Below are 12,809 nucleotides of genomic sequence, written 5' to 3' on the forward strand. Positions count from 1 at the left end.
ACCCTCATGCCCTGGCCAGATAGCTCAGTTGGCTAGAGCAGTGGTCGGCAAACCACAGCTCACAAGGCAAATGCGGCTCTTTGGCCCCTTGAGTGTGGCTCTTCCACAAAATACCACATGCGGGCACTACCTCGATAAGGAATGTACCTACCTATATAGTTTAAGTTTAAAAAATTTGGCTCTCGAAAGAAATTTCAATCGTTGTACTGTTGATATTTGGCTCTGTTGACTAATGAGTTTGCCGACCACTGGTTAAGAGTACCATCCCCACACGAGGTTGCTGGTTCGATCCCTGGTCAGGGCACATACAGAAACAGATAGAAGCTCTGTCTGTTTCTTTCCCCCTTTCTCTCTTTCTCTTTAAAATCAATTTTTTTTTGTATTTTTCTGAATTTAGAAGGAGGGACGGAGAGACAGACTCCAACATATGCCCCACTGGGATCCACCCGGCATGCCCACCAGGGGGCAATGCTCTGCCCATCCCGGGCGTTGCTCTGTTACAACCAGAGCCATTCTAGCGCCTGAGGCAGAGGTCATAGAGCCATCCTCAGTGCCCGAGCCAACTTTGCTCCAATGGAGCCTTGGCTGCGGGAGGGGAAAGGAGAAGGGGAAGGATGAAGAAGCAGATGGGCGCTTCTCCTGTGTGCCCTGGCAGGGAATCGAACCCAGGACTTCCACACGCCAGGTCAACGCTCTACCACTGAGCCAACCAGTGAAAAAAGAATTTCTTTAAAGAAAGAGGGAGGAAGGAAGGAAGTTAGGAAAGAAGGAAGGGGCATCCTCAGGCTGTAGGGGTTCTCAGTCTCTCAGAGGCATTGAGGCTGAAGCCCGTTGAAAGCAGTGGCCAATTCTACCTGGCCTCAGACAACCATTCTCCTGGCCCGTACTGGGCACAGGGCGACCCTGAGATGGCTTAGAAGTGGGCCACATCCCCCAAGGAGTCCCCAATAGGTAGGAAAAGGACGGGGTGGGCAGTTAGGCTGGGGACGCTTACGAAGACTGCAGGAGGGGGCAGATGGACCTGGGTGCCTGGAATCTGTCTCTGCTGAGGTCCCTACAGGCCACCCAGGCACCCCTTTCTCCTGCGCAGTCGAAATGGGACTGGCTAACCCAGCGGGTTCCAGGAGGGGCAGGCTTCCAGGCAGGAGGGTGCCCGCTGGGTGGGCGGGGCTTAGGGGACGGTCCCTCACCAGGGGAGGTCAAGGCCTCTGATGACAGTGGCCCAGAAGCTGGCTCAGCCACACACACCCCGAGACTTGTACCTTTCCCCATAGCCTGAGACGGAATTCCAGTCAGGACAATACAAAAATCTCTTTATTGTTTATTTTCTATAAAAAGTCGTGCCACTTGGTGGGCAATGGGAATAGCATGTGCACAGCGCAGACAGGTTCTGCCCAGGCCGGTAGCAGAGCTAGGCTGGGATTTGGGGTTTGGGGGGGGGAGTGGGTAAGAGGAGCCCGTTCCTATTCTGAGGGGGGGGCTGGGGAGTGGGTCGTGGAGAGCGGCCCCTCTAGGGGTGGTTCGGCTGTGCTCTCTCAAACCCTAGCAAACCCTAGGCCCAGCCGAGGGGCTGCCAGGTGCCACTGCGCCCAGGAGGAGGCTAAGGAGCGGATCCCAAGCTCTAGGTGGTTCCAGGTTCAGGGAGGGGTATTCTCAAACACCGGGGTGGGGGAAGGGGACAAAAGGTCCTTTCTGAAGATGGCGCAGGAGGGGCCCCAACCTGAGACGCGGTAACACCGACCGGCGAGGAGGCTGGGCCCCTCACTGCTGCTCCTCGGGACCATCGCCTCCCTGCGCCTGTTCGTAGGGGCAAGGACGGCGGCAGAAGCCGGCTGGCTCTGGGCCGGACCGGGGCCCCGCGGGCTGCGCCTCCTCCTCCGCGCCGTCCCCGGGGCCGCTGCCACCACCTCCGCCGCGCTCGCCCTCCGCGTCGCTCTCATCGGAATTGTCCTCCTCCAGGTAGCGGTAACCACGCACCTTGTGCTGCGGCCGCGGGATGCGGGGCTGGCGCGGGACCACGCCCCGTCGCAGCTTCTGCTCCATCGACAGGTACGAGACTGTGGCCACCACCAGCGTCAGCAGCAGGATGGCCAGCTTAGCCTGGGCGCAGAGGGAGGGACGTCGGGCACCCGCACAGCACCCCTGGCCTTCCCGGCCCAGCCCCTCACCTGGATAGGCCCACTCCCAGCCGCTTCCAGGGTGCCCTCCTGCCAGCCCCACTGAAACCCCAGCTCCGCCCTTTACAGGCAGATGTGCAAGTGTCGACAAGGGCGAGACACAGGCCCGGCCCCATTCACCAGGGCTTAGATCCCTCTGTCCCTTACACGCGGGCACACTAAGTAATGCTTCTCAGGCATTTTTTACTGTAACCCACAGTCGGAAAGGATTCTACATCGTAACTCGGCATACTCCCTGCTATTTTCCTAGTCTATTTTATTTTTTAAAATATTGGTCAGGTAGGACCTACTAAACCAACCCAGCAGTTGCGTGGCAGCAGAGCATGAGGGCCCCTGGTCCCCAATGGCCATGAAGGAGACCGACCCTCAGCATCTCTCTCAGGGCCCAGCACCCGAAGAACAGGTTAGCCAGCGACACTCAAGGCAGCTGGGATGTGCCCAGAGGCAAAGAGCAAACTGCCAACCCCTGCAGACATGGTAGTTGAGGCCCTGGGAAGGTGACTGAGGCAGTACGTGAAGGCTGGGTTTGACGCCACCCAGTGGGCTTGGTGAGTAGTGCTCTTCAGCGGCCGAAAGAGGCCGAGGTGGGTACTCGCAGAAGGTATCCAGCATCCGAGTTGAGGGATGTGTGGTGTGCCCAACTCCCCAAAGGCCCTCCCCCTCCCCACTCAGCCTCACCTTCATGGGCAGGCTGGAGCCCAGGTACACAGTGAAGATGGCCACAGCCTGCCACCAGTGGTATATGGTGAAGATGAAGTCTTGCCTCTCTTTGTCCTCATACAGAATTCCCAGCAGTGCTGCAGGCGGCAGGACGGGGGAGGAAGGGGAGAAGTGTCATCCAGGGCCCAGGGTGCCTCATCTCCTACCAGTGACCCTCCTAGGCTGTGCCGGGTCCCAGCCCTTTGCCTGGAAATGAACTAAGCGATTGCAGGCCGGTCCTGGCCTGCCCCCTAGTGGAGACCCTGGTTATCACGCTGCCCCGGGAACTGAGCGAAAGGGCAGATGAGACGGGAGGGGCAGTTGGGCCTCCTTTGGGGCATTGGGGCCCTGGAAAGTGGAAAGCTTTGTGTGCAATCACATCCTGTCCCCTCTGGGACCCCAGCCGCTAGGTGCCAGGCCTGCAAGGACTGCTTCTCCTCCTTATCCTGGCCTCGGGGAAGGCAACCTGCTTGCAGCAGCAAGATTTCTACAAATCAAACCTGAAGCTGATTTGCAAACAGGACCTTTCTGCAAACAGGACCCCACTCCCTGGTGCCCCTACTCTAGCCCGGGCTCGGGGCCTGGACTCTGCTTCTCTGCAGACGAGTGCTGGGGTTTCATGCCTGCTCCCAGCTCCTCTCTATAAAGGCCATACCTGCACTTACTCCCTGGGCTGTGGGCAGGATCACCAGCGGCTTTCCATGCAGCGCCATGAAAATGACATCAATGGGCCCTTTCCCCGGTATGAAAGCAAGGTGGCCCCAGTGTTTTTTCACATTACCCTTCAGAGGTTTCCACAGAGCCCCATACCTACCCATGTAACTGCAAGACCTCACCCTGACCCCTCAGGGCCCACAGGGCCCCATGCTCACCCTGGGGCGGCCACAGGACGTCCATGGCATACAACCCCCATGTCTGCCCCAGGGCATCCACAGTCCTCCCCGTAGTTCCTGCCCTGTTCACGGGACCTCCTTCCACCCCACAGTGTCCACAGGACCCCATGACAGACCTCTCGTGTGTCCAGGGGACCCCATGTCTGTCCCTGGCATGTCTGTGCTATCCCCAACTGCCCCGAGATAGCCAGGAGTCCCTGTCTAGCCATCCCAGTGCCCATGGCTATACTCACTGGAGAGCCCCGTCTTGTTAAGGGCACTGCCCACACCCCAGAGGACAGCTGCGACATAGAGGATCCAGGTATGTTTCAGGACTCGAGGTGCCGGGGCCCAGAGAAAGAGGCCGAGAGTGAGCACCAGGTGCAGTCCGGCCCCGGACACCAGGGGCACCTGGCGCGGCAGCCACAGCCCCAGCAGGCCCAGGGCTGAGGAGGCCGAGGCACCCAGGCTATAAGCCACAAGGAGGTAGGCTAGGCGTTCCAGCCCCACGGAGCACACACCGTAGCCCTGGGGAGTGGGGAGAACAGGGGTGAGGGGGTGAGGCCAGCTGGCCCAGGCTCTGGCTCTCCCCACACACACGGTCTCCCTTTGGGTCTCACACCCTGCCCTCCCTGGGCCACCTCCGTGGCTCTGGGGGGCTGCGGGCAGAGAACGAGAAAATGCTTGGACATTGACCCCAGACACCAAGGCTGTATCCCACACGAAACCAAATGTTTTATGGGCATTATTCTACCTCAACAATATAACAGCTCCGGGAGTGAAGTGATGGTTAGACTCACTTCACAGAGAAGGAAACTGAGTCCCAGAGAGGTTAAAACCATTTTTCAAAAGGAGAAGGGGAATAAGGGAAGAGAAGAGAGAGAGGAATATTTGGGACATACTTGTCCATACTTATACCTATAATCAAAACTTAAGTAATTGTTTATCTGAAACTCAAATTGGGCCATATATACTGCACTGATATTTTACCTGGCAACCTTATTATCCGAGCTGTACTTACCAGGGCGAGACCAGTGCAAGCGAACAGCACCTCAAAGCCGCTGTAGATGAAGAACGGCACGAGGTGGCGCAAGCGGAAGTCGCGCACGTGCTTGAAGGGCAGCTGAAAGATGTTGCCCCAGCCCACGCTGCGCAGGTCGATCTCCTCGGTGGGCCGGTACGCGGCACCGCAAAAACCCAGCACCTGCGGACCCGCGCCGTGAGGAAAAAGGCAGCCCAGCCCCCTGCCCCGCCCCTGGACACACCCACTGACCTTGGCCATGCCCCCCAGCTCCGCCTCCAGGCCGCCCCCATACCACAACCGCGCCCCCCAACGCCTGTCCTGCCTCCGGTACCGCCCCCGGGTGGGAGCCACACCTTCAGACCCTCCGCCTGGAACCCGCCCCCAGCCCAGGTCAAGTCCGGTCCTCTCGAACTCTGGTCCAGACTAGGCCTGGTTCCCCTCCAACTCCTGTCTTCCTGTCCTACTGCCCCGAGGTGCAGGGGGGCCGCCTCTTCAGGACGCAGCCCTGCCTGGCTCTGGACTCATGTCTCCAGGCCACAGCCCTAACCAGACCGCTGGCCACGCGCCCAGACTGCACCCATCTCCCCGCCTCGGGTCCCCGACTTCTTCGGCTCTGCCCCATCCCAGGGCCGCACCAGCAGCATGGCCAGGAAGGCCACCGCCATGAGCACGCTCTCCACCACAATGAGGTTTCGGCTCCGCGGCAGCGTCCGGAGAACCGTCTTGTTGAAGCCGCTGAGGATGCCCTGGCTGTTGGTGCCTAAGAGGTGGGAGCATCGTCAGGCAGGAAGCAGGGCGTACTCGCAACTCAGTCGCAAAGAAATGCAGCAAGGCAGGTGCATGGGAGGGGAGGGTTAGAGGGGCCGACGAGGGCAGTGCCTGCAAAGGCAGGGCTCCTTGGGAGCAGTTTGGAGGTGAGGGTCACTAGGGCTGAATGTACTTCAAGGAAAGGAATGCCCTCCCCCACCCCCTTCCTGCCCTCTTGCCCCAAGGCTGAGGGGATGGGAATGGCAGAACGGGGTGTCAGTCCACTTCCCACCTCCATCATTCACCCTGCACTGATTGAGCTCTGAGGGTATGGCTTGGCCCCAAGAGAGATCTCCCAGGCAGTGTCCTCCCAGAGGGCGCCTCCTTCAGGCAGTCTTCTCTGATGCACCCCACCCTCCTCACTGGGTCAGATTAACTACCTACTCCAACAAGGCCCTGTGCCTCGCCCATCTGAGCCATGGTACATGGGACTCAGCCCTGAACCCTGTGACAGAAGGCATCCTCCCTGCCCTCGAGGGCCCAGTGTCTGCTGGGTAACTCAATGGGGAGGTGAGCAGGACTTGGGGACCCCAGCCCCATAAAGACTAACCGCATTGCTTTACGTGGAACAGTGTGTGATTCAGGTCATATAGGTAGTTGTTCAGGAAGTAGATCATGGGCAGCTGGGCACAGGCAAAGCTCAGCTGAGGACAGGAAAATAGCTTGGACCAGGCTTGGGGCGTGGGACCAGGCAGGGGGCACAGGCATAATCTGAGAGTGAGAGGGGTCACACAGCCTTGGGGGGACAGGAACCCTCCCACATCTGGTGCAGCCTGCGGGTGGGGAGGGGAAGGGGGCCCAAAGCAGAGGACTTCCTCCTGCTCAGCACTGTGGACAGCACGGGAATGAGGTCTCAGTCACTTGGGGTAAGCAAGCTGAGGTTGGCCCAAGAAAGGGCAATGGGACTAGAAAGCTGAAAAGACTGTGGAATGGGCTCCAATGTATGGGTTCTCAGACTAGAATACCCAACCCCCCAGGGTCCCACATGCGGCACTCACATGGAAGAAGCTATAGAAGATGGCTTGGAAGACCAGGAGGTAGGGAGCATGGGAGCCCCGTGGGGGGCGCTGCTGAGGGCTCTGCTCATCCCGCTCCTTGTAATGGGAGTACTCGTAGTATTTCTGGGCCATCCTAGTCCACAAAGGAAAGAAGGCTCTCCCTAGCCCAACCTCTGCCAGTCACCTCTGCTTCCTGCACCCAATGGGCTGGCCAGCCCCTGCATCTTATGGATGGGGAAACTGAGGCCCAGAGGACGGAAGGTTTCTTGCCAACCCCAGGTCGCCTGGTCAAGGCTGGCGATGCAGCAGAGGCTCGGCTGGTGCTCCAGCCTCCCACCCTGCTGTCCACCAGGCTCACCTGGTGATGTAGTTGCCCATGGAGGCCCAAAGAGGCACGATGGCCATGCCCAGGGCCACGGCTGAGGGCACAAGCGTGTAGTAGCGTTCCCAGTAGTTGGTGGAGACAAAGAGGGCATAGATGCCCACACCCAGGAACATCATCCACTTGGTGCCAAAAAACCTGTGGGCAGTGGGAGGGGTGCTGGTACCATGGGCTTAACAGGACTGCGCTGGCCAGTACCACAGTGGCCACAACTGTCAGTTCATGAGGCTGCGTGAGGTGGGGAGAGACCCCTGGTCTTGGAGTCAAGGGCTGCAAGGGACTTGCGCAGTGGCCTCAGGCAAGTCAGGTGTCCAAACACCTGTTTTCATGGCTGTAATGTGGACACAGAGCCCAAACCAGCAGTGTCTCCTCACTACAAGGAGGGAAGGAGGGAAGGCAAGGGTGTCACGAGTCAGTGGCTTGTGAGCACATCCAGCTGTCATTTGTGTACTGCACTGACTCATCAACCCCCTTCACCGACACTCACATTGCTGGGAAGGCAGGGCCCAGGCCCCAACGTTCAAAGGGCTTGACCCTAGCTGGCTCAAGGAGACTTAGGAGCAGAGAGAGGAAGAGGCTCCCGCACTGGCAGCGGCAGGGCCGGCACCCTGCTGGCCCTTTCTCCCTGCCCACTGCCCTGGCAGCCCATGTGGTCAGGAAGGTTCCTCCTCACTGGATCTGGGAAAATGTCACACCATGTTCAAAGGGGGTTGACAAGTGGCAAGATAAGGGCCCATTCAGGGCAAGGAGCCTGGTCAAGCTAAAAACCACCACCAAGATCTTTGTTTTGTTTTGTTTTGTTTTAAAGCATTTATGCTCTTGGTCCTGGCCAGCTAGCTCAGCGGTAGAGTGTCGGCTAGGTGTGTGGAAGTCCTGGGTTTGATTCCCGACCAGTGCACACAGGAGAAGCGCCCATCTGCTTCACCATCCTTTCCCCTCTCCTTTCTATTTCTCTCTTCCCCTCCCGAGGCCAAGGCTCCATTGGAGCAAATTTGGTCCAGGCACTAAGGAAGGCCACAACGGCCTCCACCTCAGGCACTAGAATGACTCTGGTTGCAACAGATCAACACCCCAGAAGAGCAGAGCATCGCCCCCTAGTGGGCATGCCGGGTGGATCCTGGTCAGGCACTTGTGGGAATCTGTCTCTCTGCCTCCTCGCTTCTCACATATAAAAAAATAATTTAAAAATCAAAAATAAATAAATAAAGCATTTGTGCTCATTGGTTGCCTTTGGTTACCAGGAAGCTCAAAGTGAAATGACCCTGGTTTCTTGATACAATTACTTCCTCTTCTATTACAGGGCCTTGGTTCTTCCCTTTTCCTTATTTTGCCACGTAATACATCACAGACACCCTCCCCCCCCGCTGATCTGTCTGGGGAGGGCAGGTCACACAAAATGCACTGTACATTTTAATGAGTAAAACAGAAAAAAGTAAGAACACTAGCAGTCGTTGCTGGTGAGGCTATGGTTTAAAAACTGATACACGCAGCCAGTCGTCATGCAGACTGACACAGCTCTGGGAAAATCAACCTGGTAGTTTGGGGAAGGGATTAATATGGCGTTTGGAGCCACTCTGCCTCAGTTCAAACCTTCAGTCAGCATGTGCTGCCCAGGAGGCTTGGGCAAGCTGTTCCATCTCTTAGTCTCTCCGTGTCTAGGCTTAGAACGCCTGTCTCAGACTGCAAGGAATGAGATAACACTTACAGAGTGCCCAGCACATGGGAAACGACAGGAGCTAGCGGTTGTTACTGAATGGTGACACGGGTTCCAAGAGCCATAAAGCCTTTCCTACGCCTCCAACCTAGGAAGGGCCCTGCTGGGACTTTATCCTGGGAAATTTATGTTAATTTTAAGAAGAAAACAGCCACAGAGCCACAAAGTAAACATGCAGAAAAGGAGAGGGTACTGCAATATACAACTGTGAGCCACAGCTGGGTGCCTGCAACTCTGCAGAGGATGCCACCATCATAAAGGTGCCTGCGGGAAGCAGGGGGCTGGCCAAGATGTGTGCAGTGAAAAGCAGGAGGGCAAAATCGAACGTGACACACACATGCTCTGGTGACTAGGTTGTCCATGTCACCCACACCTGTCAGTGGGACATCAAAGGTAGATGATTTATTGGAGGGCTTTTCTCTTTTCTGATCTCAATTGTGATTCTAATGCTGTTTGTGCAATCGGCATAAAAGAAGTTTTTTTTAAGATGTGGAACTAAAACCTGCCTAATTTGTCCACTGGTCTCTGGGTCCCATCTGAGCACAGACCTACTGCCTGGTGGAAGGGATTTTTGCAGTGGCCAAGACACCTCCCACGTTCAGTCAGCCCAGGGCAGGCCCTCTGGGGCACGCGCCCAGCCATGCCCTCTCCGTCAGAAATGTCCCTCAACATCAGCCACAGCTGACTGGGCAGGGCGTCTGTGCCTGGGTCTTGCGGCTCAGATTTTCTCCAGAGATTCTACAGCCTTGACCCCAAAAAGTGACTGTGGTTTCAGGCCACAGAGGAGGGCACAAAGATGATGCCACGTGGGTCCCAGTCAAGATAGGGGAAGGACCCTGGGTAAATTTCCATTGCTAGACACACAATATGCCCTGGGCAAAGCTCGTTTCCTTCCCCTAACCCGGCTTCATCCCTTATCTCTCACCCCCTGCAGGTAGGAGGGGCAGGGCCTCTCCAAACTCTGCACCTCCCAAGGCCATCAGAGCCGCCCCCACACGCCTTCAAGATTGTGGTGCCCGCCTGACCAGGCGGTGGCACAGTGGATAGAGCGTTGGACTGGGATGCAGAGGACCCGGGTTCAAGACCCTGAGGTCGCCAGCTTGAGCATGGGCTCATCTGGTTTGAGCGGAAGGCCCACCAGCTTGAACCCAAGATGGCTGGCTCTAGCAAGGGGTTACTCGATCTGCTGAAGGCCCGTGGTCAAGGCACATATGAGAAAGCAATCAATGAACTACGGTGTTGCAACGTACAATGAAAACCTAATGATTGATGCTTCTCATCTCTCTCTGTTCCTGTCTGTCCCTCTCTCTGACTCTCTCTCTGTCTCTGTAATAAATAAATAAATAAATAAATAAATAAATAAATAAATAAAGATTGTGGTGACGGCCCAGACCTCTGGGACAGCGGTGTCGCACCTGATGAGCACAGGTGTGTAGAGCAGGGCGGCAATGGGCGTCACGTTGATGCCTATGAGCATTTTGCTGTCGATGTCCGGCAGCCCCATGTTGCCATATTTCACCTCTCGGTAGGTCTCATCGTAGTGCAGGATCAGCTGCATCTGCAGGAGGCCTACAGACAAGGAGCGCGCGTGGAGGGCGTGGCCTGGCTGCGGGCAACCAAGCAGAGCAAGCACAGGGTCCCCTATTGCGACGCCGCCCCTGAGGGCAGAGGAGGAAGCCAGGCTGGGTCAAGCATCCTGTGAGCTACGGGAACGGCATCTGCGACCGGCCCACCTGCCTTATTCCACAGGTCTCTCGGACTCCAGCCCCCACCCCCACGCCCTGCCCCAGCGAAGACACCGCAGTCTCACCTCACCCCCACGTTGGGGGCGGGGAGGGGGTGCAGCTGCAGCTGCGAGGGCGGCAGACTAGGAAGTGAAAGAGGAAGAGAGACCGACTGGCCCCTAAGGTTTCTCTTTCCCAGGCCGGGTCTGGGGAGGGAAGCCCTGGGGCCGCCGCGGGCGGTACCCACCCAGGTAGACGCCGTAGGTGAGCGCGCCGCGCGCGGGCGCGTACCCACCCAGGTAGACGCCGTAGGTAAGAGTGCCGCGCGCGGAGCATACCCACCCAGGTACACGCCGTAGGTAAGAGTGCCGCGCGCGGAGCATACCCACCCAGGTACACGCCGTAGGTGAGTGTGCCGCCCGCGCTGGCCGCCAGCACGTTCTTGAGCACGCCGAGGCGCTTGCGGCGGTAGTAGCGGCGCTCCTCCTCCTCCTCGTTGTAGTTGGGATACGCGCCTACCAGCTCGTCAAGCTGCGGGGCACGCACGGCGCTCGCATCCGACAGCGCGCGGGGCCCCGCACCCCACCCCGGCCCGCCTGGACCCCCGTATCCCACCCCGGCCCGCTCCGGGGGCCGCATCTCACCCCCTGTCAAGGAGACCGCGCGCCCTCTCACGGTCCCCGTTCCTGCTCACCGGGACCCCGGCCCCGTCGGCAACCCCGAGCCGGTCCTCATCGCCTTGCGGCCCCGCGGCCCCGGCCACTGGGTAGAGCGGCGGTTCCGCCATGGCTCGTCCCCGCTAGAGGACTTGCTGCGGTGGGCCACGACGGCCCGCCCACGGTGGCCCAGCCGCGGGGCCGGACACTCCCACCAGGAAGCCAGGATCTGCCCCCACCCCGCCCCGTTCCGCCCCCAGCTGGGGGCGTGTCGTGTGTCTGTGTTAAAGGGGAGTGTCCATGTGCTGCCAGGACCCGGCCTCAGGGATGTGCGATGCTAGTTCAAATACCCGCTCAACCACTTCCTGACTTTGTAACTTTGGGAATTAACTCTGCTTTTCTGTGCCTCAGTTTCCTCCCCTGTAAAAAGGGGATACTGGGCACTATTTCCAAGAGCTATTGCTGAATCCCCGAATTAATGCAGAGCCTTAGAAAAGCGCCAGGCCCAAAATAAGCTCCCCTGTGTCACTACTGTCATTCCTAGCGCCGCCTACAGGCCCCACTTGGTCTGTTTGCGGGTCAGCAAAGAGCCCTCCATAGCAGACCCCAGAGGGCTCCTGCCACAGGACTTGGTACCCCACGCCCCCCTCCCATACATCCCCTCGCTTCCGTTTCCCAGCTGCAAGTGGAGGCTCTGGTAGGGCCACTCGCAGGCCGAGATTGTGGTGGCTGCTGGACTGCAGTGGGAGTGACCTGGTCACCCTGCCGGAGGGCTCAGAGCCCACCATACCCACTCCAATGGGCACTGGGTTTGGGGGCCCCCATGATGTTCCAGCCTCGCCCGAACTGACCTTCCATAGCACCTGCTGTTGCACAATGCTGGGGAAGCTTTTTAAAACCGTGCGCTTCCCAGGGAAGTCTCCTCAGCAAATCGTGTTGGAAAACTGGATAGCCACGTGCAGACAAGTGAAAGTGAACCTCTGTCTTACACCACTCACAAAAATTAACTCTAAATAGACCAAATTTAAACCTAAGACCTGAGAACTTAAACGTCCTAGAAGAAACATAGGGAAGAAGCTCTTTGACACTGGTGTCAATATTAAAAATGAAACAGCCGATTATTTTACTAGCAAAATGGGTTTATTCAGGAATGGCGGAGGAATTGCCATTCTGGACATGCCAGCCATGGCTAACCTTAGGTCAGTCTGGAGAACAAAGAAGAGGAAGGTTGTGTGACCAGGTGGTGGCGCAGTGGATAGTGTCGGCCTGGGATGCTGAGGACTCAGGTTCAAAACCCTGAGGTCCCCAGCTTGAGGGTGGGATCATAGACATGACCCCATGGTCCCTGGCTTGAAGCCAAGGGTTGGCTTGAGCCCAAGGTCGCTGGCTTGAGCAAAGGTTCACTGCCTCGGTTGGAGCACCCCGGTCAAGACACATATGAGAAAGCAATCAGTGAATAACTAAAGTGCCACAACTATGAGTTGATGCTTCTCATTTCTCTCTTTTCCTGTCTGTCTGTGCCTGTCTGTTCCTCTCTCTCTCTCTCTCTCTCTCGAAGAAGAAGAAGAAGAAGAAGAAGAAGAAGACAGCAGGAGGAGGAGGAGGAGGAGGAGGAGGAGGAGGATGCATTTACTGATTGATTCCTGTATGTGCCCTGTCCAGGGATCGAACCCTCAGCCTTGGCGTTTGAGACAATTCTCTAGCCAACTGAGCTACCCAACCAGGGCTTGGCAATGATATTTTTGTTGTAATACCA

The 12,809-nt window shown here is 57.6% G+C and overlaps 1 protein-coding gene across 4 annotated transcripts; it reads right to left on the bottom strand.

The window, feature by feature from the left end:
• Positions 1-1,301: 1,301 nt before the first annotated feature.
• On the bottom strand, positions 1,302-11,280 carry UNC93B1 (unc-93 homolog B1, TLR signaling regulator). 4 transcript variants are annotated; one of them, XM_066252227.1, is made up of 11 exons: positions 11,092-11,280; positions 10,787-10,928; positions 10,089-10,242; positions 6,936-7,097; positions 6,578-6,710; positions 6,130-6,223; positions 5,408-5,532; positions 4,770-4,952; positions 4,003-4,276; positions 2,856-2,974; positions 1,302-2,100 (listed from the first exon to the last, which is right to left on the bottom strand). In XM_066252227.1, exons 1-11 carry the CDS (start codon positions 11,182-11,184, stop codon positions 1,762-1,764), a joined length of 1,818 nt encoding a protein of 605 aa, XP_066108324.1. In that variant the 5' UTR covers positions 11,185-11,280; the 3' UTR covers positions 1,302-1,761. The 4 variants fall into 4 exon arrangements, with proteins under 4 accessions (XP_066108324.1, XP_066108325.1, XP_066108326.1 ...); XM_066252228.1 differs by having other exon boundaries at positions 11,042-11,182; XM_066252229.1 differs by having other exon boundaries at positions 10,740-10,928; positions 11,042-11,182.
• Positions 11,281-12,809: the final 1,529 nt, after the last annotated feature.

Source organism: Saccopteryx bilineata, chromosome 1 (assembly GCF_036850765.1).
Source record: "Saccopteryx bilineata isolate mSacBil1 chromosome 1, mSacBil1_pri_phased_curated, whole genome shotgun sequence".
NCBI lineage: Eukaryota > Metazoa > Chordata > Mammalia > Chiroptera > Emballonuridae > Saccopteryx > Saccopteryx bilineata.